At 36.4% G+C, this 26,838-nt stretch overlaps 1 protein-coding gene across 1 annotated transcript in view; it reads left to right on the top strand.

Annotated features, from left to right (window-relative positions):
- FOCAD (focadhesin) overlaps positions 1-26,838 on the top strand; it is a 336,121-nt gene that overhangs the window by 237,816 nt on the left and 71,467 nt on the right. Inside the window, exons 21-22 of the mRNA XM_090274062.1 lie at positions 5,552-5,673; positions 25,124-25,216. Coding sequence (XP_090130188.1) covers positions 5,552-5,673; positions 25,124-25,216 — 215 coding nt within the window. The remainder of the gene's footprint in view (positions 1-5,551; positions 5,674-25,123; positions 25,217-26,838) is intronic.

The raw sequence follows: 26,838 nt of genomic DNA, 5'->3' as shown, positions 1-26,838 counted from the left end.
CTCCTGGGTCTCAGGCTTTCAGACTCAGACTCAATTATACTGCTGACTTTCCTGTTTCTCCATCTCGCAGATATTTATCTCTTTTTCTGTTTTTCTGAAGCTCTGACTAATATAAGAGACAGATGAGAGATTTCTTTCATAAGGTATTTACTGAATTTTGAGTTTGCACTGAAAGTTAAAGAACTAGGCTAATGCTTCTTCTGAAAGGCAAAGTGAAATCTCTTTCAGTCATGTGCTTAGGGAACAAAGACTGGCTAGGAGAATGGATCTGGAAACAAAGCGCATGAGGAATGAATTAATACTAAAGATCTCTAGCTCTTTGCACCTTGGTGCATTTACTGATTTTTGGCCTGAGCTAGAGACTGGAATTCAGGCTTGACTTTAGCAAGAGGCTGGCGCACGAGGCAAAGAAACCAATAGAGATCTTGACATGGTGCCTGAGTGACAATACGGGAGACTTGAGGAACCCCCAATACACAGCCTGTGTCTCCAGCCAGATATTTACCAAACTTTGGAACTTTAAGGGATGGAAGAGTTAAAGAAGTAAGTTAAAAACCGATGAGGACAGATGTGAATCTCTCATAACTATTTCATGTTGAGGAGTCCAGTGAGACTGTCAGCTGAAAATCTTGGGGAGGCATGTCCTAGGAACAGGGTTGAACCAGACATAGACTGAGATTTACCAGAGCTATAAATAAGCTTAATCAGTCCAATTCCTGATTTGATTGAGAAGATCAATCCTTCACTCTATCTGCCTAACAGAGGAGAGGAGTTTAACATCATTTAGACAAAAATTTCTGTTGTTCTTTTATTTATTATCCAGTATACAGTGAAAAAGTACCACATATGTGGAAATGGAAGAAGCTAGAAATGTAGGGATATTTCATGGAGATAATGAAGACGCTCCACTAAGTGTCTTCTAATTCTAATCAGTGTACACAAAATAACAGCTTCAAAATAGATGACAAAAATGAGCCAAACTAAAAGATGAAATAGACCTGCAGTAAAAGCGGGAAACATTAAAATGTCTTTTCCAATAACTTGATGAATAAGTGGACAAATAAAATTAATAAGTTTACAAAATATCTGAACAACATAGTGAACAAGCTTTACTTAATTTATATATAGAACAGTGATAGAATTCCTATGCTTTTTAATAGTATGTGGGAAACTTACCAAAATGACCATATGACAAACCATAAACTTCAACAAGTTTCAAAATATTGAAGTCATTTAGAGTCTGTCCTATGATAACAATGGAATGAAAAATAAATGCCCAAAAGATAACTAGAATGTCTCCAAGGATTAAACTAAAAATCAAAATGGAAATCAGAAAATATTTTGAACTGAATGATGAGGAAAATAAGCCATATCACAATTGCTAAAACAGTGTTAGAGTTAAATTTATACCTTCAGTGAGTATATTAAAAAAGAAAAAAGGGAAACAATCATGATTTATGCTTCCATCTCAAGAAGCTTGGAAAAGAACAGCAAATTAAATTTAAAGAAAGGAAAAAATAATCAATGTAAGAATAAAACTTAATACAATAGAAAACATAAAATAAAAACAGCAAAGCCAAAAGTTGATTCTTTGAAAAGTTTAACAAAATGATAAACCAGTGTAAGTTTGGATAATAAAATACAGAAATGTCGATATCAGGAATACAAAGGAGATACCACTTCACAGTCTACAGCATTCAAAAAGATAATAAAAGAATTTATAAAGAACTTTAGCCAATAACTTTCAGTTTAGATGAGATGTAGAAATTCATCAAACTATAAAACTTTGCAAAACTGACACAAGGATAAATAAACTATACGAATAGTTTGATATGTACTGAAGATACTGAATTGCTAACAATCTTCCCACTAGTACTGAATAAAAGCAATAGTGCACATGGATCATTGGTGAATTCATCCCAAAAATTAGGGGAGAAATAACAATGATTTTTCATGAACTTTAACAGAGAATAGGAAAAAAGGAACTCTCCTTATAAGGTCAGCATGATTTTTATACCAAAGCCTGACAAGTACAAGAAAGGAAATTTACAAACCAATCTCTTCCATGAACATAGTTTCAAAAATAAAAAATTAGAAAACTGAACTCACCAATATATATAAAGGATAATATATAACAGTTAAATGGAGTTAGTTTAATGTTTGAAAATCAATATAATTTATTGTATGAATAGAAAAAGACAGAACAATCTTTAGATGATTCCTGTAGATACAGAAAATGCCTTTGAAAAATTTACCTCCTATGCATGATATAAAAAAGACTCTTAGCCCTGGCCAGGTAGCTCAGTTGGTTGAAGCATTGTCCCAATGCATCAAGGTTTGCAGGTTCGATCCCCAGTTGAGGTATATATAGGAATCAACCAATGGGTTCATAGATAACTGGAAGAGCAGATTGATGTTTCTCTCTCTCTCTCATCAATAAAAATATAATAATAGTAATAAAGAAAAAGACATTAAACTGTGAATAGAAGGGAACTTTTAAAATTCTGATATAGAACACCTACAATGCCATCGTTGTACTTAAGACTCAAATATTAAAACTTTTACTCCTTGAGATTAGGAAAAAGATATGGATGCTTATTATAACCACTGTTGTTCAATATCATAAGGAGGACATAGCTAGTGTGATAAGCAAAAAAAAGAAGTCATAAGGATCAGAAAGGAAGAAATAAAATTGTCATTATTTGTGGGTGACATAATTGTGTACATAGAAAATTGAAAATTGTCTACAGATTAATGAGAGTTAAATGAATTCGTCAAGATTACTGCATACATACAAAGGTCAACATATAAAAATCAATGATAATTTAAAAAATGTTTTTTAATTAAAAATAAATGAAAGCCACTAAGAAATTGCCAAAAAATTAGTGGTATATTTTATATACTATACAAATAAAAATATATAATTTAAAAACTATACCATTTACAATAGTATCAGAAAATACCAAGTACCCAGAGTAAATTTATCAAAAGCATGTAAAACCCTTATGCTGGAAGCTACAGAACATTAAAAAGAAAAATTAAAGAAATTCTAATAAATGGAATGATATACAATGTTTATGGACTAGAAGACTGTGCTGTAAAAATGTTAATTCTCTTCAAACTGATATTTGAATTCAACCCAATCCAAATCAGTATCCCAATAGGTTTTGTTTTTTAATTGATGAACTGATTCTAAAATTTGCATGAAAATGCCTGAATAGTCAATGTAATCTTGAAGAATAAAAACAAAGTAGGAGGATATACATCACCAGATGTCAAGACCTATTATAAAACCACAATAATTAACCTGTGGTATTGGAGCAAGGATAGACAAACTGACCAATGGAAGAATATAGAATGTTCAGAAACAGAACCACATATGCAAGGTCACCAGATTAATTATAAAGGTGATGCCGCAGTGCTATGGAGAAAAGGGATGATCTTTACAACAAATGATTCTATAATTAAAAGCTCCAGTTATAGATTAATGACAAATTATATTAAAATCAAGGGTATGTGTTAATCAGAATATACCATGAAGAGAGTAATAAGGCAAGCCACAGATGCAAGAAGGCATAATATATATATGATAAAACTCATATCTAGAATATATAACAAATTTTTGCAAATCAGTAAGAAAAAGACAATCAGAAAACAGGAAAAAGAATTGAACACACCCTTCAAAGTGAGATTATTCAAATGTCCTATGAACATGTAAATAGATGATCAATTTAAGTCAACTTAATGCAAATTAAAAGTCCAATAAACTACCACTACATACCTAACCGACTGGCTAAAATGAAAAGCAGATGGAAAATACAAAGTGTTGGTAAATATGTGGAACAATCAGCACTGCTGCTAGAATGTATGTTAGTATAACTGTGAGAAATGCTCACAATAAAAACTGGGACATAGGACTTGAGCAGTAAAGCGAGGCCTTTATTCACGAGTCTGCAGAGCCGGGCGCACTCTCACAGCCAGGAGAATGTGCGCACCAAGTAGACAAAGATGGCTGGTTTTATAGTCTTAGCTTCCCCACCCTGAAATTGCCACCCTAAAGTGAAATTGATTAGCTTCCTCACCCTAAAGTGAGAGCGATTAGCTTCCTCTCCCCTCTCCTCCTTCCCCATTTCTCCATTACTGGTTACTCCAGAGTTACAATCTAATGTTCATCTAAATGCCCCTATTGTGATTAGTAAATATGCTAATGCTGTCAACTCCCTTCTCAGAGATCCTTTAATTACATTTGCCCTTAAGACCCTTGAATTAAATTTGCCCTTTGTTACTAATGACTTTCTACTGGTTTGGGAGTCACTATGTCCTTGTTTCTTACATAACCACTTTGGAAAACTGGTGCAAAATAATTTTATACTCTGTTACCCAGCTATGTCATTCTTAGGGATAAACCCAAATGAAGTCACTAGACAACATACTATAATGCTCATTGCAGCATTATTTGAGTTGCTGTAAACTTGGAAGCTATGACGTACCTGTTGACAGTAAAATGGATAAATATGTTGTGGTATGTTAACATGATGGAATATTATTCAGCAATGAGACTGAATGTACTACAACTGCTAATTACAATATGAATGATTCTTGCAATGATTATGTTGAGTGAAAGAAGCCAGGGTTTAAAAAGCCATTTTGCAGTTTAATTCCACTTATATAAAGTACCAAAGCAGGCAAACTGGTTACTAGAAGGTTGCTACCTTTGGGATAGGGTTGCATGTGACTGGAAGGAAACAAGAGAGGCTTCTAGGATGTTAATAATGTTTTGTTTCTTGATCTGGGTGGTGCTTAGACATGTTTGTTCAGTTTCTGAGAATTCATTGAGCTCTGTATGCTTATGATACATACACTTTTCTCTATGCATTCCATACTTCAAAAATAGATGTTTAAAAATTAATGATCTCTATGTTTTAAATTATCTTAGTCCTTGAATGTGTCTTTTCATTGACTCAAAATTACTCAGTTTCCAAGACTACCCTCATTCACTCTAGCACTTGGGTGCCTGCCCTTACTTTTCCATTGATACTGATGGCCAGCTGGAGCTGGAAGTTCAGTTTGAGAACTTAGTAGACCAGAGTGGGAAGGATTGGGAAGAGAAGGGTTAGAGGAGGAAGGAGAGATAAGGGAGAATGAATGTATGTAAGTTGCAGGTATGAGGAAAAAATTTTCCACTTGTAGTTATAAATTAAAGGAGCCCATGATATCAGGAGATTAATATGTGCAATCACTTCCCTTTAATTGGAATTTTTTAAAAAATATAATAGAATTTCTAAAGTAACTTCATAAAATATAAAATACGTCATGACTTATAGATTTATTCATTTAACTTAAAAGTGAGTGATAGTTTAGTAAGTGATAGTTTAAATATAAGATATATTTCTTCTACTTTTTCTTTCCTTAGACACCTATAGGCAAATAAAATTTGCTTGGCAAATTTTTTTAATTTGTAAATATCTCTATTCATATTGATTTTGAATATTGACTACTGGGAATTAATGAAGTTATTTTCATAAGAAATGTTTTTCTGATTTTTTTAAAGGTGGTATGTTATTTTGTTATGATGTTTCAATGTATCAGAGTAAAGATGGCAAACCTTTGAATCGACTTATGGCCAGTAGAGGGCGAAGTTTCAAGCAAACCTCACTTGCTCTAGTGCATGAGGTAAGTGCCTTCCTATACCCGAACAGGTTCTTCTTTGTCTGTTTTGAGGTTTTCCTCCCTACTTTATGCTCATGAAATTTAATGCATACTTGGAAATAATTTTTTCTTTGTCATAATTAATTTAAGTTACTTTAAAAAGCAACCAAAATAGCTGACCTAACTGAATACAAAAATATTTTGATAAGTTACAAGGGAAACTGCCTACTTCCCCTAATGCCCAACCTAATATTTGGGAATAGTCTCTAGGAATTTGGTTTATTTCATCAGTGTTTACCTTCCATTGTAAAAAATAAATACCCACTTATTATTAAAGAAATTATCTTGCCTATTTCTTAATTCTAATCCTTTACAAGTATGTAGGATATCAGTGTTTATATTTTTGAATGTAGGGAATTAACAGTAAATAAAAATGTTTAGATTAAAAAAACTTTGGTTTTAGTGTTTATTTTACTTTTAGGCTACTTTTTTAAAATAAAGCTTTGTGATGTCATTACATGATTTGCATGATATCTGGTCATTGCAACTTATAGCAGTACCTGAGGGAAATGGGAAAATGGAAAGTACTTGGGAAATGTGTGTTTTGTTTTGTTTTTAAAATTTTTATGGCAGTTGCTCATTCAAGTGTATATAAATTAAAAATGTATGAATGAAAGCAAAATAACACAGCAAAGAGATTTGTTTTGTATAATATATAGTTATAACAGATAGCAGCTATAAATAGGAAAATATGAATTATACAATAAAAATGAATGGAGATGATGTAAAAATAGGACTTCTACACTATGTATTAAATCTTATATTGATGCATAATTTATAAATCTTGGTATTATTAATTTAGTTTGATTATATTCTGTATACCAATTACCACCAGTTAGCAAAACTGATTTTTATTTATTTATTTATTTTTTTCACTGTGTGGTTGCCTCTCACTCGTGCCCCTAACTGGGGACCTGACATGCAACCTAGTAATGTGCCCTGACTGGGAATCAAACCAGCTACACTTGGCTCGCAGGCCGATGCTCAATCCACTGAGCCACAGCAGCCAGGGCTAAAACTGATTTTTAAAGAAGCATCTTTATCCTTTGCCACCCATGTTTCTTTAGTATATTTAATTGGGGTTCAAATTATGTAAATATTTGGTTCAGAGCCATTTTTGTCTAACATGGTGTCTTCATTTAACTAAGAAGGGAAGAAAGATTTGGAAAGAGCAGTGATTCTCTAGAAAGAAGAGAGGTTTACTTTTATGAAAGAAGGAAAAACCTAGATGATTTCTAGATATGTTTTCCTTAGCATTTTATTAGTTGGTGTTGAGATGGGATAAGTTTGTTACCTTTTTGTGTTTTTAAGTTGTACACTTAGGTATTTGAAGGATAATCAAAGTGTTAAATATTACTGGAAAGCTGACTTTAATATTCATAATCAGAACAGAAACAAGAAAAAGTGGGAATGTGTGGGATAGCAGAAGAAATCTAATAAATTCAGCAAATGATATCAGAACTTAGGAGATGTGCTTGAAATCATGGCGAGGAGCCTGGAAATTGAACCCAGGCATTATCAATCCACATTCCTTGAACTGCCTTATACCCTCCCAGGTTAAGCAGAGGACATTTTAAAAATACCTTTAGATCTTTCCAAGGTGACTCTAGTATTTCCTAGCTCTTCTCCTTGCTTCTTGTCTTTTTATTGTTGCAATCCATTTGATATTTTTCTAGCTGAAGTTACTTCAAACTCTGCTTTGCTTTCGATCTCTACTTTATTCTGAGTTGTTTTATTAAAAGCAACAACAACAACAACAAAAAACTATCATGAGTGCTCCAGTTTCAACATTGATGACTCTTTGGGTTGTTTCCAGTTTCGGGCAATTATGACTAAAACTGCTATAAATATTCTTCTACGGGTATATGTGTGGACATTTGTTTTCATTTCTTTTGAGTAAATAAATATCTAGGAGTGGGACTGCTAGGTTATATGGTAAGTGAATATATTAATAAGACACTACCAAAATGTTTTCATAATTGACTGTCCCATTTTGAATGCCTACCATCTCTATTTTTAGATATTATAATGAAAATAAAAAGAATCTACAAAAAAATTACAAGACTGCATAAGTAGGTTTACTAAGGTACAATTATAAGCTTATACACTATCAATGAGCAGTTGAAAATTAAAGCAAAAAAGTCTTAAGTGAATTTCTTTTCTGTAGGGCTTTCTAATACAATGCTGAAAGGGAGTGGTGAGAGCAGACATTCTTGTGCACAGTCTTGGAGGAAAGCATTCTGTTTATTAATATTAAATACGATGTTAGTATAGAGTTTTTGTTGATATCCTTTATTGGGTTGACAGTTTTCTTTTATTCCTAAATTGCTGAGAGTTCTTTTTTTTCTTTTTTCACATATGGTTGTTGAGTCCTGGCAAATGTTTATTTTTTTAAATTTATTGTTTTTCTATTACAGTTGTTCCACTTTTTCCCCCATTGCTCCCCCCACCCATTCCACCCACCCTTTCTGCCATAGTCAGTCCCCACCTCATTGTCCATAACCATGAGTCATTTATACTAGTTCCTTGACTAAACCCTTCCCCTACTTACCCCCCTTCTCTACCTCCCCATCCCCCCCGCCCCGGGTAACTGTTAGACTGCTCCTTGTATACATGCCTCTGGTTCAATTTTGCTCATTTGTTTGTGCTGTTCATTAGTTTCCTGTGATATCATATGGTATTTGTCTTTCATTGCCTGGCTTGTTTCAGTAAGCATAATTCTCTCTAGTTCCATCCATGTTGTTGCAAATGGTAGGAGTTCCTTCTTTCTTTTTGCTACATAATGTTCCATTGTGTAAGTGTATCACAGTTTTTTGATCCACTCATCTACAGATGGGCACTTAGGCTGTTTCCAGCACTTAGCTATTGTAAACAGTGCTACTATGAACATAGGGGTGCATAAGTTCTTTTGAATTGGTCTTTAGGGATTCTTCAGGTATAAACCTAACAATGGAATCGCTGGATCAAAAGGCAGTCCCATTTTTAGTTTCTTGAGGAAATTCCATACTGTTTTCCATAGTGGCTGCACCAGTCTGCATTCCCACCAACAGTGCACTAGGGTTTCCTTTTCTTGGCATCCTCGTCAGCACTTGTTGTTTGTTGATTTGTTGATGATGGCCATTCTGACTGGTACGAGGTGGTATCTCACTGTGGTTTTTATTTGCATTTCTCTGATGGCTAGTGATGTTGAGCATTCTTTCATATGCCTATGGACCCTCTGTATGTCCTCTTTGGAGAAGTGTTTTTTTCAGGTCTTTTGCCTATTTTTTAATTGGCTTATCTGTCTTCTTGGTGTTGAGTTATATAAGTTCTTTATACCTTGTCTGAGGTATCATTGGCAAATATGTTTTTCCATATGGTTGGTTCCCTTTTAATCTTGCTGATGTTTCCTTTTGCTGAGCAGAGACTCTTTAGTTTGATGTAGTCCCATTTGTTTATTCTTTCCTTTATTTCCCTTGCCTTAAAAGATATATTGGTGAAAATATTGCAATGCAGGATATCTGAAATTTTACTGCCTATGTTCTCCTCTAGGACTTTTATAATGTCACAATTTACATTTAAGTCTTTTATACATCTTGAGTTTATTCTGGTGTATGGTTTAAGTCGGTGGTCTCGTTTCATTTTTTGTGTCTGTGTTCCTGTCCAGTTCTCCCAGCACCATTTCTTGAAGAGGTTCTTTTCACTCCATTTTATATTCCTTCCCTCTTTATCAACTATTTGTTGACCAAATAAACCTGGGTTTATTTCTGGACTCTCTATTCTCTTCCATTGACCTGTATGTCCTTTCTTATGCCAGTACCAGACTGTTTTGATTACAGTTGCTTTGTAGGATAGTTTGATATCAGGTATTGTGATTCCTCCTGCTGTGTTCTTCTATGTCAAGATTGCTATGACTATTCGGGGTCTTTTTTGGTTCCATATAAATTTTTGAAGTATTTGTTCTAGGTCTGTGAAATATATCACTGATATTTTAATACGGATTGCGTTGAATTTATAAATTGCTTTGGGTAGTATGGCTATTTTAATGATGTTGATTCTTTCCACCCATGAATATGGTAAATGCTTCCATTTATTTGTATCTTCCTTAATTTATTTCTTCAGTGTTCTGTAGTTCTCTGAGTACAGGCCTTTTACCTCCTTGGTTAAGTTTATTCCTAGGTACTTTATTTTTCTTGTTGCTATAGTAAATAGGGATTATTTTTTCTAGTTTCTATCCCTGATATTTTTTTTTTTCGTGTACAGAAATGCATTCTATTTCTGAATATTGACTTTGTACCCTGCTATTTTGCCAAATTCACTTATTAGGTCAAGTAGGTTTTTTTGTGTGGATTCTATATGGTTTTCTATGCACACTATTATGTCATCTGCAAATAATGAGAGTTTTACTTCCTACTTTCCAATTTGGATGCCTTTTATTTCTTTTTCTTGTCTGATTGCTATGGCTAGAACTTCCAACATTATGTTGGATAAGAGTGAAGAGAGTGGACATCCTTGTCTTGTTCCTGGTCTTAGGGAGAATACTTTCAATTTTTGCCCATTGAGTATGATGTTGGCTTCCAGTTTTTCATATATGGCCTTTATTATGTTGAGGTATGCCCTCACTATTCCCATTTTGCTGAGTGTTTTCATCATAAATGGGTGCTGTACTTTGTGAAATGCTTTTTCAGTATCTATTGATATGACCATGTGATTTTGTTTTTCATTTTGTTTATGTGGTGTATTGCATTTATTGATTTGCAAATATTAAACCATCCTTAGATGAATCCCACTTGATTGTGGTGTATGATCTTTCTAATGTGTTGCTGGATCTGGTTTGCCAATATTTTGTTGAGAATTTTAGCATCTATGTTCATTAGTGATATTGGCTTGTAGTTTTCTTTCTTTGTTGTGTCTTGACCTGGTTTTGGAATTAGGGTAATACTGGCTTCATAGAACGAATTTGTGAGTCTTCCCTCTTCTTGGATTTTTTGGAATATTTTGAGAAGGATAAGAGTTAGTTCTTCCCTAAATGTTTTATAAAATTCACCTGTGAAGCCATCCAGTCCAGGGCTTTTGTGTGCTGCAAGGTTTTTTTTTATTACTGCTTCTATTTCACTAGTTGTTATTGGTCTATTCAGGTTTTCTGCTTCTTCTTGATTCAGTTTTGAAAGATTATATGTTTCCAGAAACTTGTTCATTTCATCTCAGTTGTCAGATTTCTTGTCATACAGTTGTTTGTAGTAATTTCTGACAGTCCTTTGTATTTCTGTGGTATCAGTTGTGATTTCTCCTCTTTCGTTTCTGATTTTGTTTATTTGTGTTCTTTCTCTTTTTTTCTTGATTAGCCGGGTTAAAGGCTTGTTGATTTTGTTTATCTTTTCAAAGAACCAGCTCCTGGTTTTATAGAGCTTTTGAATTTTTCTTTTAGTCTCTATGTCATTTAATTCTGCTCTGATCTTGATGATTTTCTTCCTTCTACTCGCTCTGGGCTTGTTTTGTTGTTGTTCCTCTAGTTCTTATAGCTGTAGCTTTAGATTTTTTATTAGAGATTTTTCTAACCTTTTTAGGTAGGCCTGTATTGCTATGAACTTTCCTCTCAGGACTGCTTTCGCTGTGTTCCATAGATTTTGGGCTGTTTTGTGTTCATTATCATTTGTTACCAGAAACTTTTTTCATTTTTTCCTTGATGCCATTGTTAAGCCATTCGTTATTTGATAGCATGTTATTCATTCTCCATGAGTTTGAATATCTTTGAGTTTTTTCCTTGAGGTTGATTTCCAGTTTCAAGCCATTGTGGTCTGAAAAGATGCTTGATATAATTTCAGTTTTCTTGAATTTGTTGAGGCTTGTTTTGTGTCCTACCATGTGGTCTATCTTTGAAAATGTTCCATGTGCACTTGAAAGGAATGTATATTTTGCTTCTTTTGGATGAAAAACTATATATGTATCATCTAAGTCCATTTGATCTAGAGTGTCGTTCGATGCCTCAATATCCTTGGTGTTTCTTTGCTTCGAAGATCTGTCCATTGTTGACAATGGGGTGCTGAAGTCCCCTACTATGAGTGTGTTGCTGTCTATATCTTTCTTGGAGTCTTTCAAAATTTTCCTTATATATTTGGGTGCTCCTATGTTGTATACATATATGTTTACCAGGGTTATATCTTCTTGATGGATTGTTCCCTTAAGCATTATAATTTCATAATTATGAAATGTCCTTCTTTGTCTCTTTTTATGGCCTTGTTGTGAAATTTATTTTGTCTGATATAAGTACTGCGACCCCAGCTTTTTTTAAAGATCCATTTGCTTGAAATACTTTTTTCCATTTCTTCACTTTTAGTCTGTGCAGATCTTTTGTTCTGAGGTGGGTCTCTTATAGACAGCATGTATGTGGGTCATGTTTTTTTGTATCCATTCCGCTACCCTATGTCTTTTGATTGGAGCATTTAATCCATTTACATTTAAGGTAATTATTGACAGGTATTTATCTATTGAGACTTTTTCCCTTTGTACCTGTGTTCCTCTCCCTCTCTATTTTTCTTCTTCTTAAAGCATTTCATTTAGCACCTCTTTCAATGCTGGTTTGGTGGAGATGTATTCTTTTAGTCTTCCTTTGTCTAGGAAACTCCTTATTTCACCTTCCATTTTTAAAGAGAGCCTTGCTGAGTAAAGTAGTCTTGGTTGTATGCTTTTGTTTTTCATTGCTTGAAATATTTTTTGCCATTCCCTTCTGGGTTATAGTATTTCTGTTGAGAAATCAGCTGATGTCCTTATCGGGGCTTCCTTGTATGTTATTTGCTGTTTCTCTCTTACTGTCTTTAGAATTCTCTCTATGTCTTTAAATGTTGCCATTTTAATTATGATATGCCTTGGAGTGGGCCTCCTTGGGTTCATCTTCATTGGGACCCTCTTTGCTTCCTGTACTTGTGAGACTTTTTCTCTCCTCATGTTCGGGAAGTTTTCTGTCACTACTTTTTCAATCAGGTTTTCTGTTCCTTGCTCCTCTTCTTCTCCTTTTGGTATCCCTATGATATGGATATTATTATGTTTCATGTTGTCCTGCAGCTGTCTTAAATTCTCTTCATTCTTTTTCAGTCTTTTTTCATTTTGTTGCTCTGTCTGGGAATATTTTTTCTATGTTGTCCTGTTTCCTCTGCTTCATTTAGCCTGCTTTTGATTTCTTCTACTGTATTCTTCAGTTCAGAAATTGTATTCTTCATTTCTTCCTGGCTTTTTTTTCTTGCTGGTATAGTTCTCAGTAAGTTCCTTGTAGCTTTCTGGCATTCTTTGTAGTTTCCCTGGAGTTCTTTGTAGTTTTTATGGAGTTTGTTGTAGTTTTCTCTGAGTTTGTTGAGTTCACTGAGCTTACTTATTACCATTGTTTTGAATTTCATCTCTGATAGTTTGCTTGCCTCTATTTCATCTATCCCTCCTTATGGGAATTCCTCCTTTCCTTTTGATGGGGTGTTGTGTCTTTCATCTCCCCATTTAAAGTGTCTGTTCTTGTTTGTTTCTGCTTCTTAGATTGATCTGCTTTTATTTCCTGCCTTTGTGGTGTGACCTTCCGTGGTAGGAATCCTGTGAGATTCAGTGGTGCAGGCTTCTTGATCTCCTGAGCTTGATGCTCTTGGGATGCCCTTTATGCCTTTATTTGGACTCTCTGGTAGTATTTTGGTTTGGGTTGTTGTTTTGTTGCTCTTTGGTGGGTCCTTCCCTCCAGTTAGCAGACTGAGAGTCACCCCACCCACCTCGTCTCATAGACAGTTGTTCAGTTGCTGCTAAAACAAAGCCCCAAGTCCAGGCGAGAATCCCACACTCAAAAAGATATCTCCCACCCTCAATCACCATATCAACTGCAAACGGGCCAGTATTAATAAGGATGTAGAGAGAGCAAGTGACAGAAAACTCCTGTAAAAGATCTCAGTGGAATTGGTCTCTGTATTATCTTTCTTTCCCTCCACTTTCTTCTGTTTCTGGATCCACCCCTAATGTCCCAGGCTGGATCTAGTCAGGCTATTCGTGCCTACTAGCGTTCTACTGCCCGTGTCTGTCTCTTTCTGTTGTTTTTTGCTCTAGTTACTCTGTAATCTGCAGTCGGGCTTAAGCACCATGAGGGGCGGAGCTGAGTAATTTCTCCAGGAGGGGCTACTGCTCACCCTCTGGCTGATGCCACTTGGAGGGGGTCAGTCTGCTTATGAGCTTTCTCCATAGCACTGGGGATGAGTCTGCACTGCTATCTGGTCCACTGCTCCCCCACCTCTTTCTCCAAAACCAGCACCCAAAACTTTTCCAAAGCACCTCTGGTTCACTTCACCCTCCTTTGGCCTCAGCCCAGGTCCAGCAGGCCAGTGGTGTTTAGTTGCGCTGGCTGGCAGGCAGGGCAGGGGCACTCCCATGTATGCAGGTCCCAGGGCAGAGCCGAGCGCGCTCCTGAGTGCTCTCCTGTGCTTGCGCTCCTCAAGAATCTCGCCCTGCCCCTAGTCTTTCCTCTCTAATTCACAAAAAACAATCAACACACACACTCTCTCTTTCTCTCTCTCTCTCCCTCTCTTCTCTCTCTCTCTCTCTCTCTCTCTCTCTCTCTCTCTCTCTCTCTCTCTCTCTCTCTCTCTCATGCTCCTGGCCTCCCAGATGCCATCCAGCCAACTCCTTGCTCTGCCAGTGGGCACAGCTTCAATCTCTACCCCCAACTCTTCTCAGGAAAAAACCTAGCGGCATTGAAAAAACTTTGTGCACTGCCAGCCGCTGCCAGGGGAACCAAGCCAGCCAGAACTCGCATCTCTCCCCTGTCTCCTCCACAGTCCTCACCAGACAGGTCGCTCCGAGGTGGCCTCCTCCACTGCCAGCAGCTCCAAGGCTCAACTCCCGCCAGTATCCAGATGGTAACTGAGATGCTTTGTCCACAATTAGCTGTAACTACAGACAGGTCTCCGGAGCAAGCAAGCATAGCCTCCCCTCACTCATCTACCATCTTCCCTCTCATATGTTTTTCTCCATATCTTTTGAGATGATTGTATACTTTTTTAGTTTGTTAATATGAGTAATTATTTTGATAGATTTTTCTATTGTTAACCAAAACTGCATTGCTGGGATAAATGCCACTAATCATAATGTATTATCCTATTTACACATTGCTGAATTTGATGTGCTAATAATATTTAATTAGGAATTTTTAAATCTATACTCATGAGGGATATTGTTATATAGTTTCCTTGTAGTATCTTTGTATCGTGTGTTGTCAGGGTAATGCTATCATAATAAATTTCTTTAAATATTTGGTATAATAGAGTATTACAGTAAAACCACCTAAGCTTGGAGGTTTCTTTAGGAATGTTTGTAGCTATTAATTCAATTTAGTTAACATATGAGACTATGTATTCATTTTATCTATCTGTTTATCCATCTATCTATCCATCTATCTCTTTGCCTGCACATTCCTTCATTCTTCCATCCATCCACCCATTTGTCCCTATTAAACCTGAGGAGGGGACCTGGGTGGCACAGCATATACAACAATTACTGTCCATCTTCCTTTTTGAAGTGTAAGATTAGGGAGATTGTTTTGTTTTGTTTTGTTTTTGTCATGTGTAGCTCCAGTGCCTGGTATTGTGAGCATGTAGTAGACAGTTCATAAATGTTTGTTGAATTAATGATTATAATCCTTTTGATACTTGGATGTGTCTTATATTTCATGTGTTAATGTAGTAGAATAGTTCCCTTTCCCCAGAAATGTTGTTATTAAATTGGTGAATCTAATAATTCTTGAGGTCTTACTAAGAAATGACATTACTGTCATTTGAACAAGCTCTTAAGTACTGTTTTGTATTATTATTCATTTACATGGTTTAGCCTCTCCCCCCTGCCAAAGATTACATATCCCTATAAAATATTCTGTGGCCTTCTTACTGCCTACAGCTACAGGTGGGTGAGTGAGTGAATGAACGGGTAAAAGAACTTTGATAGGAATGTTCAAGAGCTATGCTTTTCATATTTTGAAGTGCATTTGGCTTTATTTAATTGTCAGTGTTTCTCAATAACCTTGTTAATTAAATCAAGTAATATTCAAGTCATGGATAACTAGCTATTTAATGTAATCTGTGATGAATCCTTTTAGAAAATGTTATATCCTGTTCTTTTTGAAAAAAAATTCTTTTTTCATTGACTTTTTTTGAAGCTTAAGACAGATCTAAATCTGGTTTGGGTTTGATCTGGCATACCAGGAACTATTTTGTGTACATTGGTCTCCGTTTATAAATGGGGCTTATATCCTAAGACCCCCAAGGGAAATGCCTGAAACCACAGATAGTACTACACCCTATCCCTCTATATACTATGTTTTTCCCTATACACACCTATGATAAAGTTTAATTTAAAATTAAGCACAACAATAATAAAATAGAACTACTCTAACAATATACTCTATTAAAAGTTATATGAATGTGGTCTCTCAAAATATCATCGTATGATATTCACTATTCTTGCAGTGATACGATTTGATCAATTTTTCACGTAATGAGATGAAGTGAGATAAATGACATAAGCATTGTGACATAGTTTTAGGCTACTATAAAGAATACTTGAACACAAGCACTGTGATACACAACAGTCCAGCTGATAACTGAGATAGCTCCTAAGTGGCTCACAGGCAGGTAGTATATACATCATGGAGACACTGCACAAAGGGGTGACTTTATATTATGGGTGAGGTGGAGTAGAAAGACTGAGATTTCATCACACTGCTTAGAATGTGCTCAGTTTAAAACTTATGAATCATTTTTAGAGTTTTCCTTTTAATATTTTCATATTACAGTTGACCGTGACAATTAGCACCTCAAAAAGTAAAACAGCAGATAAGGGGAGACTACTGTAATCACTCCCCTGTTGTGATTTCTTTAAAACTGAAGTGTCCTCTCTTTGCTCCTTTAAACAGAGGCCAACCAGGGGTCATTCCAGATCTACTAGGGCTTGTCCAAGCTCAAGGGACTGTCCTCTTCTGCTCTGATTCCTAACTGCTACATCTCATCCTGAAGCTAACTTGGCACCTGTTGCTGGGAAGTAGAAGGTGAATGACAGACAGTTTCCTTCCCTGTCTTGTCATCCATGGTATTTCTAATTCAGACATGACACTCTCACCTACATTGAGTGACACTGGTTTGTCCCTGGATGAGAATGTCAGTCTTGCTTCATTATTTTCTCCATCTTTGGGCACATGCAAATTTTCCTGATCCTGCTGCTGCTACTCAACCATATTTCTACCACCACATTAGGCAATGAGCTCTTTTCTCATATTTATTTCAGAGAAACCTTATCTGGACTTAGTGGTGGCACTGCTCTGAATGAAAACTTTGTTTCTCATTTTTTTTATTGATCACCATTTGATTATTTTTACCTTGTAAGTTAATTTTATTTTTCTTCTGCCTCTTTTAATTTTCTTCCCCTAGATGCCCAAAAGTACATGTGATATATAACCCATTATTTGAAATATAAGGAGTGTATTTGCCTTTTTCTTTCAGTTCTTATTTAAAAACCCTTATGTCTCTAATCAAGAACATGGAATAGTATAGCCATTCATGCAATATGAAGCAATTAGATGAAAATTCTGAATAATAGTTGGGAGAAATAGTATCTTTGCTTATTATACATTCTCCTTAGAAAACACTGTGAAAAATATGGTTTGCTCTATTTTAGAGACTCCATAATTACTATGTGATGTGAGTTGTTATGGTAACTGGGTTTTTCCCCCTGCTATTAAATAACAGTAAATGGTTGCTTGAGATGTGATTGAATTGTCGGCTTTCAAGCTGATGTTACCCTGGTGGGGAAGGGGGTTAGGGAGAGAGGAAGTGAGAAAGATAAACTGAACGGGGAGAGAGAGAATGATTATGAGTGAAGACGGGGTGAAAGAGAGAGCGTAAGAGAGTTTTAAATGTCTAGAAAGCACCTTCAAAGAGATGGGTGTCATTTTACTTTAAAAAGGTACTTACAAGTCCTCCCTTCTTGTACTGACAAGTCTTCCAATCACTATTTGTCAAGGACAGAAATAAAAAAAACATTATTTGGGGCAAACAAGATTACTATTGACAGGAAACTGAAGCCTATTATTTCTTATATATAAACAATGGGATATTAAATGACTTTGGGGGGTCTCTAAGACTAAGTAAAAATGATATTTCTTCTGGGAATGTAGGAGTATGTGTGTTTTTCTCAGACCAAATGTGGTGGCTTGCTATTCATATGTCTATAGCAATTGAAATTAAATACTTCTATTATTTTGATAATACATCTGGGGAGCATGAAAAAATGCCTTACTTTGTGAAATTGGGGTTTTAAATAAATAACAAACAGTTTACTTGTTATTTTTACATGCTGCCCTATTTTATCTCATTCTAGCTTGACAATTAAAACTTGCCTTATTGATTTATAGTATTTAATGAGGGGCCGGTAAAAAGGGTATTTTCTTATAACTGAATAATCTTATAAGTGAAGATCAGCCGGAGGCAGAAAATAATACCAAATTTCTGGGCGTGTGTTCTGAAGAGTAAATTAACTAATTAGGTAACCATGTAGTCCCTTCCAAAAACATGTATCAGTGAGGAAGCAAAATTTACTTCTTCATTCTGCTTGTCAACATTTCCCTACATTGTGAATTGTGTTCTAAACAGAGTATTTTCTGTTGAGCTAGTATTTCAGATATACTTAATTAGAGGCTGTAAGTTTGGTTAGGAAATTTCAAAATATACATTTTATCAGACCTGCTTTAAAATTTTGCCTTGTCACTCACTGTGTTTTTATCTGGAATTAAATATTTCCTGGACAGAACATTTTGGACATGCTTTTATAAAATTTCAAATAACTGCATCCTTAACAACTTGTGTTTGAGTTTTACTATTTCTATTTTTTTTTAAGTTTTCTAAAATTGTGCTTCTAGCATGATTGAAAGTTGTACATAATAATGTTCTGTGAACTTGTTTATGGTAGTATGGTTTTCACATGACAAATTTTTGTCTTAAAGCAAATCCTATACATTTAGTTTGGTTAAATGTAGCAGGTACTTAATTGAACACTTATTATGTGCAAGGCACTGCTATGGGTGCCATGGGAGAGATTCCAGGATGAATTGGATATGATCTCTGCCCGTAGGATTGTATGAGATTAATGTCCTTAAACAAATAATCTGAGATGGAATTTATTGAGTGTTAGAGGAGAGACTGATACTATACTGGAAGTATAGAGATGGGAGAAATTATTTCAGTAAGTGGCAAGGAGAGGAAAATGGCATTCAAGGCAGAGGAAGCAGTGAATGCAAAGGTCCTGTTGAATATAGCACAGGCTTGGGAATTGGTTTATAACCCAGGTCAGCCAAAATAAAGGTTAAATGAAAGAGAAGAGCAGAAAATCAAGTGGGAAGATGGGATGAGGATCTTGGCCAGCAGACTTCTAACACGAAAACAAATTATTTCTTGAAGTAAATGTGCTTTTGAGTCTAAAAGGCTTTGAACATAGTGCAAAAGAGTTTGAACTTTATTTTTTAATGAAATATCAAGGGTTTTTGAAAAGAGGTTCTGAGATAATATGACAGTAGCTGCACCATTTCAGGTGTATTAGAAGGAGTAAAGGCCCTGACTTGGTGGCTTAGTTGGCTGGAGCATCATCCCGTGCACGAAAAATGTGGGTTCGATCCCCAGTCAGGGCACTTATAGGAGGCAACTGATCAATGCACTGTTTCTCTCTCTCTCTCTCTCTCTCTCTCTCTCTCTCTCTCTCTCTCTCTCTCTCTCTCTCTCTCTCTCTTTCTCCCGATCTCTCTCTCCCTCTCTCTCAAATCAATAAACTTCCTTGAGTGAAGATAAAAGAGAAGGAGGAAAGATTTTAGTCTGTTAGGGGATTAGTTAGGTGGCCTCAGTTATCTGGGAAGGAATTAGAACTAAACCAATGAAGGAAAAAGTAGGGACAAATGTAATAAACATTTCAGAGGTAGAGTTGGTAGTTGACTTAGGGGAAAGAAAGAAGTTCAGAAGAATCAGAAGTTTTAAACTGTGTGACTGGGAAATTGATGGGTAATATTGATAGAAAAAAGAACGATGGGCCCAAGAGTGGGTTTTGAATGATGACGACGAAGAAGTGTACAGTATGTAATAGATGGTAGGAGGTGCATGAGTGAGAAGCACATGCTCTAAAAATTGTGATATCAAACTATTTTTAACTTTATTTTTGTTGAGGTATAATTACATACAGTCTGTTTTACACCTTTTAGTGTATAGTTCTATGAATTTTAACAAGTACATACATTCGTGTAACCAGTACCCGTCGGCAGCCGTCGTCTGGAGAGACGATGGTGTAGCTTCTTAAGAGTCTACCTGCACCGCCGAGAATGGCTGTGCAGTCCAACTCGGGAGTGACACGGTATCTGTCTCCTCCCGTGTTGAATCGACACCTTGCGATGACACTGGAGTGTCCTCTCCAGTGAAGCTGAAGCTACAGAGCCTGGGCAGGGTGATATGGAGGGTCTGCTGTTGCCCATGCAGCAGACCCCCCCTCTCTTCGCAGCTGAAGGATCCAAGGGAAAGACGGAGTCAATACAGCTTGGCTTCAGGTGCGCCGCAGGAGTTGCCGGTGTTGACTACAACGTCAAACCGCCTTAGGGACTCCGGCTCCGGATTTTCTGTCGGGGTTTACTCCCTTAGCCTTTCCCCTGAAGAGGTATGCCGCAAGGCAGCGGAGGTTTTTTGGAGTCAGAGTTTTCCTTCTCTGATGTGCCCTGACTGGAAGATCGAACCAGCGACACTTAGCTCGCAGGCCGACGCTCAATCCACTGAGCCAAACCAGCCAGGGTTAACCAGTACCACAATCAAGATAAGAACAGTTTTGTCACCCTGAAAATTCTCCGTGCTCCTTTGTAGTCAACCCCTTTCCCCTCCCGTCTACTTATAACCACTGATCTCTTTCATGTCCTTCTAGTTAAACTGTTTTAAAGAGTTCTAGGGATCACCACAAACTAGGGTATGGTGGTCAAGTGTGCTGACTGCCATGTCCCCAGCCTTTGCCCTGCCTTCATCTGGGCAAGTTTTACTTCTCTGTTTTCTGTTTTATATATTGGCATTTTCCTTAACATTTCGGGTGGGGTGGAAAACTTTGCACAGCTAAATATTTGAAAACTATTATTCTACAGTGCTTCTGACATGACTGTCTGAGCCACCGTTATTGGTTACCTGGATTGTCGCAGCAGCCTCTGAGTAGGTTTCTTTGCTTTGACCTTTGCCCCCTTCTAGCATCATGATTCCTTTACAATAGACCAATCAGGTGATATCCTCCTCCTTCTCAAAATTTTATAATAGCTCCCTATTAGTAATAATAAAGGCATGTCCTGAAAAATGACCTAGAAGACCCTGAATTCTCTGAGCCCCCTGCTGATTCACCAGCCTATTCTTTCTTCTCTCCTCTGTGCCGTTGATACTGGCCTTCTTTCTGTCCTCTAACAGATCAGCCATGTGCTGCGCTCACTTTAGGACCTTTGCCTTACTTTTTAAAAAAATTGAACTATAATTCATATAACATAAAACTAACCACATTAAAATTTACAGCTCATGGCATTTAGTACATTCACAGTGTACACTGTCACATCTATCTAGTTTCAAAAGATGTTCATCACTGTCCCATGAGACATGCATCCATTAAGCAATCACTCCCCATTTCCCCTACCTTCTTTTTCTAGCCTCTTCACTCTTTCATCCACATCCCTGGAAACCAGTAATTTACTTCTGTCCCTATGGATTTACCTGTTCTGGGTAGTTCATATGAATGGAATCATACAATATGTGACCTTTTGTATCTGGCTTCTTTCACTTAGCATAATGTTTTCAAAGTTCATTTATTGGTACCTCATTCCTTTTTGTGGCTAAATAATATGGAGATACCAAAATATGGTACAGTATACCCTCACTTGTCACGGGTATTACATTTTAGACGCCCCTGCGATAGGTGGAAATCCACAAAGTAGGAACCTTACATTTATTTTAGTATTTATATATATTTTAAGGCTTTATAAACCCTTCCCACACACTTATAAACCATTCCCAGTCCCTTATTAACCTTTCCCACTCCCTTATTAACCTTTTCCACACTTTTATAAACACTACTTATGTTCTTAAACATATTCTACACTCTTAAACCTACGTAACTTTAACAACATACGTATACAGTACCACAAAATCCCGCGATATAGTGAAAAATCCGGGATGAATAATTAAATATAATATTTTTAAAAATTCCATGATACAGTGAGGCCACGATAAGTGAACCATGATATAGAGAGGGACGACTGTATCTCCATTCATTTATTCATGAACTTTTAGGTTATTTCCATCTTTTGGCTATTTTGAAAGTGCTGCTCTGAACATTCATATACAAGTATTTGAATACATGTTTTCATTTCTCTTGGGTATATATCTTGTGGTAGAATTGGTGTGTTATATAATAATTCTACCTTTAACTTTTGAGGAACCACTAAACTGTTTTCTATAGCAGCTGAACGATTTTACATTCCCACTAGCACATACCTTGGTTTTTTCATCTTCATCTCCTTCCAGTTTTTACTCAGACTTCACCTGCTCAACAAGATCTATTCTGACCACCCTATCTAACCCTGCAGTCTGCTTCCGTCTCCATCCTTTCCTCATTAGCAGTCTTCTCCCCGTTACATTACTTGTATCTTTCCCTAATGTGGTCTCTTTTTGAGGCATATCATATTTCATTATACTTATTAACTTTTACACATAGAAACTCTTACTCTTACTCTCTCCTAAACCATAGAATTTACTCATCTCAACAGTCCATCAGACACCTGTCATTGTAGTTAGCTATAGAAACAGTAAACTTCACATAGTCCTTAAAACTTTGATGCACAGAGGTTGAGGACCCTGCTTTATTTTATCATCTGCTGAATACCAAGGTTGCAATTTCATTATGTGAAATTATTTTTTAAAGATTTTATTTATTTATTTTTATAGAGAGGTGAGGGGAGAGAGAAAAAAAGAGTGGGAAACATCATTGTGAGAGAGAAACATCAATCAGCTGCCTCTCACACGCCCCCAACCATGACTTGTGCCGTGACTGGGAATTGAACTGGTGACCTTTTGTTTTGCAGGATGACGCCCAATCCACTGAGCCATAGCAGTCAGGACTGAAATTATTTTGTTGAGTGGGTTTATTTCAAGGGCTTCTCACAAATAATGCAAATTATACATGATTTTCATACTTTAAAAATGCGAGTTGTATTTTCCAGCCTAGCAACATTAACCTTTATGGGTAGCTATATATTGAATTGGAACAGCTTCCTCTTGCCTGTAACACAACTGGAGTGTGGGTGGACTGTCTTCAAGCTGTTTCCCTAAGTCTGTCTTCAGTAAGAAAAACAGCAAGAGAATGCATCTTTAAAGAGACTTGTTCACAGCTACCTCCATAGAGCATTAAGACTAGGTATAATCTCATAAAACATAAGGAGCGCAGGCTGATGTCTAGGCTCAAGCATTCTGCTGCATCCCTGCATTGCTTTCAGGTGTGGTTGGAGCAGCAGGAGAAGGATTAGCTTTAAACTTCAGTTTATAACTTCCTTTTAAATAGGTTTCCTAGCATGAATGTCTTTGTTCTTAGAAGCTCAACATTTGATTTGCTCATTTCCCTTTATATTTTTTCCATAATGCTTTTTAACTCAGGTTTAAAAACCAATTGAGACCATTGGCTTTCCAAAAACATTCAGTGCTCTTATTGCCAATTTGCTGAGGCTGTGGATCATCTCAGTCGTGCAACAGCAATGCTGTCCATGAATTACAATACTTGGCAGGGGAATGTTTAATATTTTGAGGTTCTGACATAAGAGATAAAAGTTTTGGTTGTGGCGGTTGAGTGTTCTTTCTGTTAAATTCAGATCTCAAAATACATCTTAGAGATAGTTAATATAGTTTATGGAAAGGAAACAATCCAAAAAAAATTAAGAAAATTCATCCCATTTTGGAAACAAAGGACAAGAACCAAGGACTGATGAATGCCTCCCAGCTTGAAATGTGGCCTCGGTTGGCCTGTTCCTTCAAAGATATTTAGTAATTTATTGACAAGGCTCCCCCAACCCTACTCAACAGAGAGAGTACTTAATCAGAAAAAGAAGAAATCTGTCTTTATCATTTTTTAAAGTTCATTTCATGGTTCCAATATCTTTTTCATGCTGCTGGAGTATCTAATTCTTTAAAACACAGCAGTGGATTGAGAAGTGATAGGTATCAGGCAGAATTAATCTCTTTGTTCTCTTTGTTCGCATAGAGTCTTCATAATTTTGCCTTGTAATCTATTTGTGCCTATTTCTGATTCTCACACTAGAAAGCTCTGTGAGGACACAGATCAAGTGATACTCTTCACATTTTCTCATAATACCTTGTGTGTAGTAGGCCCACACTAAGACTAGAATTAAATACCAGAGTCCATGGGAACCAACTATATGTAGCGAGGCTGTTCTCTTCCCTATCACAAAGCAATAAAGAAAATTAATTCTTATAATACAATAAAGTCTCCTTAAGCTCTCTGGTTTTCATGATTCTGGGGTTATTATTTAGAGATTGGGGGGTATTTTTGTTGCTTGTGTTTATAGGACACAAACTAAAGTTTTTGTTGCTTGAGTTTGATGAGTTACAGGAATCATGAAATGTGATGCACTGTGACTGTTTTCCTGGAGTGATCTTTCTTTAACAGAAGCAGACCTTGGGAAGATTTGTTTCAAGATAGCCGTATACTAATAGGTAGAAACAGAAATGACTATGAAAACCAGATGTTGTATCTGGGCCTCGCTTCAGAAACAGGGCTTCAGTGTTGGCCTATTTCATTTTTCACTTGTTTACCCGCACTGATTAAAGGGCATTTATGTGGCGGCGGCACAATTGCTGAGCGCAGTACTCATTTGCATGCTCTTACCATCATGGTTTCTACACAACAGGATATTTCTGTTGGCAATTTAGGTTTATTACTTCAGAGATTGTCAGAGTGGAAATCCAAGATGTAAGCGATATTTATTTTTATTTAAAATTACTAGGGAGATTTGTTAGACAATACCTCGTTTCCTGACATTGGCAAGAGGCTTTACAGAGTTTCTCCCTGATTTTAAGGACATATTTGTATTACATATACATCTTAACTCATTATTATTGTAAGATCCTATCTGCTTTAATTTAGAAAATTTCAGGCTTATTTTATTTTGCCTTTACAGGACTCTAAGCTCTTCTCCTTTGAAAATATTCAAAAGACCTTATTTGTGGTTCTGATCCTAGACTGATTTGGTTTATTTTAGAACATAAACCATTTAAATAAGGGGAAAGAAAGAATTGATGACATGGTTTAATTTTACTGTTTTAATACTGTGTAGTCTAACTCATGGTCTGGTATGTCTTTCCCACAGGTTCACATCCAGCTTTCAGAGTGGCACCGGGCCATTTTTCTCCCGCAGGCGTGGCTGGCATATATGACTCGAGCTTATCATGCCATTTTACAGGTAATGAAACTGTAGGATGGTTTGTTTCAGGGGCGTGCCTCCTTCTCTCAAATTTTACTGCAAATATGTATTTAATATAAAATCACTTAAGAAATACACTATCAAAAATGCCATGGTTATAATTGCTAATAAAAGAATGTAAGGCATAAATGTATATAATGCACTTAAACTTTAAATGTTCATTTCCTCCCAACACGTGTCCCATCTAGAACTCCCTCATGAGCGCTACTGTCCTATATCATGCTGCTTTCTGAACATCTCCCCAGTGTCCCACATGTCCCTGTTGGATGTCCCACAGCACCTCAGCTTGAGCATATCCCAAACGGAGCTCATTGTTTGCCTTACATACATCTCCAGCCTTATCTTACTATCCTTCCTCCAAATGTTGTGTTTCAGCCTTGCTAAATTTCTTTGTTTTCCAAACTCAGCATGTCTCTCCTAATCTCCTGACATTGACACATGGTCCCTTCTGGTGCCATTCCCTCTTTGACCACCTAATTTCTACTTGTTCTTTAGATCATTTTATAGGGAAGCCACCAGTGTGCGCCTCTCCCCTACCACTGGGTTGTATGCTGCTCATATGTGCTTCCTTAAAATACATGCTTCTCTTTTTGAAGGCTTTATCACCTTAGGTATTTGTCTGAGGCCTCCCTCCTATTGTCTCTGCTCCTTAGAATTAGGAGCTCCATTGTCTCTAGAACATGATATTGTGTCTGAAACATAATAGATGCTCACTAAATAAAGGAGTTATACTCAATTTGATGTCATTTAATCAAATAATATTATGTTACAGTTTGTGGATTTTTTAAATTAGAAATAATTTTTAATCAGTTTGGGAATATAAGAATAGTTAACGATATAAGAAAACAACTAACAATTATTTTTCCTAGCTTAAGATTCATTTGTAAGGATGATAGAAAAAAAAAATCTGATGGTACTTAAGTAATTTATGGCCCAGAATCAGATTTTCATGGAGTCTCAGGTATTATGGTTAAAGGTAACACCCATCATAAAAGATGGGGGGGTGGGGGCGGGGGGTGTAAGGAAAAGAGGGGTCGGAGGAAATGACCAAGCATCTGAACATCAGTGTTTTCATCTTAAAACCTTATTGCAATATATTTTCTTGAGTCAAGATTTTATAAAGTACTGATGCATCTTCAGAGATTCCCATTTATTAGAACTGAATAAGGGACCAGGAATCTCCATGTTTACCAGGCTGCCAGCTAATTTTAACTCAGTCTATCAACCACACTCTGAGCACCAGTGTTTTAGATGGTTCCCCAAGCCACGCTGGAATCTGCATTTTAAAGATGTTCCCTTGGAACAGTTGTTTCCTTTTCCTCAGCTTACCAACCTTTTTTTTTTTTTTTTTTAATATTTCCGCTCACCCACTTTTTTATCCTCAGCTGCATCTAGGCACTCCATTTTGAATAGATGCATGAGTGAATGAGTGCATTACTCATACATGCCCTTGACCAATTATAGTTTTTACTCAAAGTGAGTGAAATTATAAGTCACATTATGTTCTTTTTCTCACAGTTATTTTTCTCTATGTAATTTTGCAGTGTTTTCCTTCACCAAACATTTATGGAGTACTTTTCACTGGCCAGGCCCTGTGACAG

The sequence above is a fragment of the Furipterus horrens genome, unplaced genomic scaffold (assembly GCF_987537825.1).
Source record: "Furipterus horrens unplaced genomic scaffold, mFurHor1.1.pri manual_scaffold_4, whole genome shotgun sequence".
Taxonomy (NCBI): domain Eukaryota; kingdom Metazoa; phylum Chordata; class Mammalia; order Chiroptera; family Furipteridae; genus Furipterus; species Furipterus horrens.
Note: the sequence above shows the minus strand (reverse complement) of the source record. Positions and strands in the feature narration are given on the sequence as shown.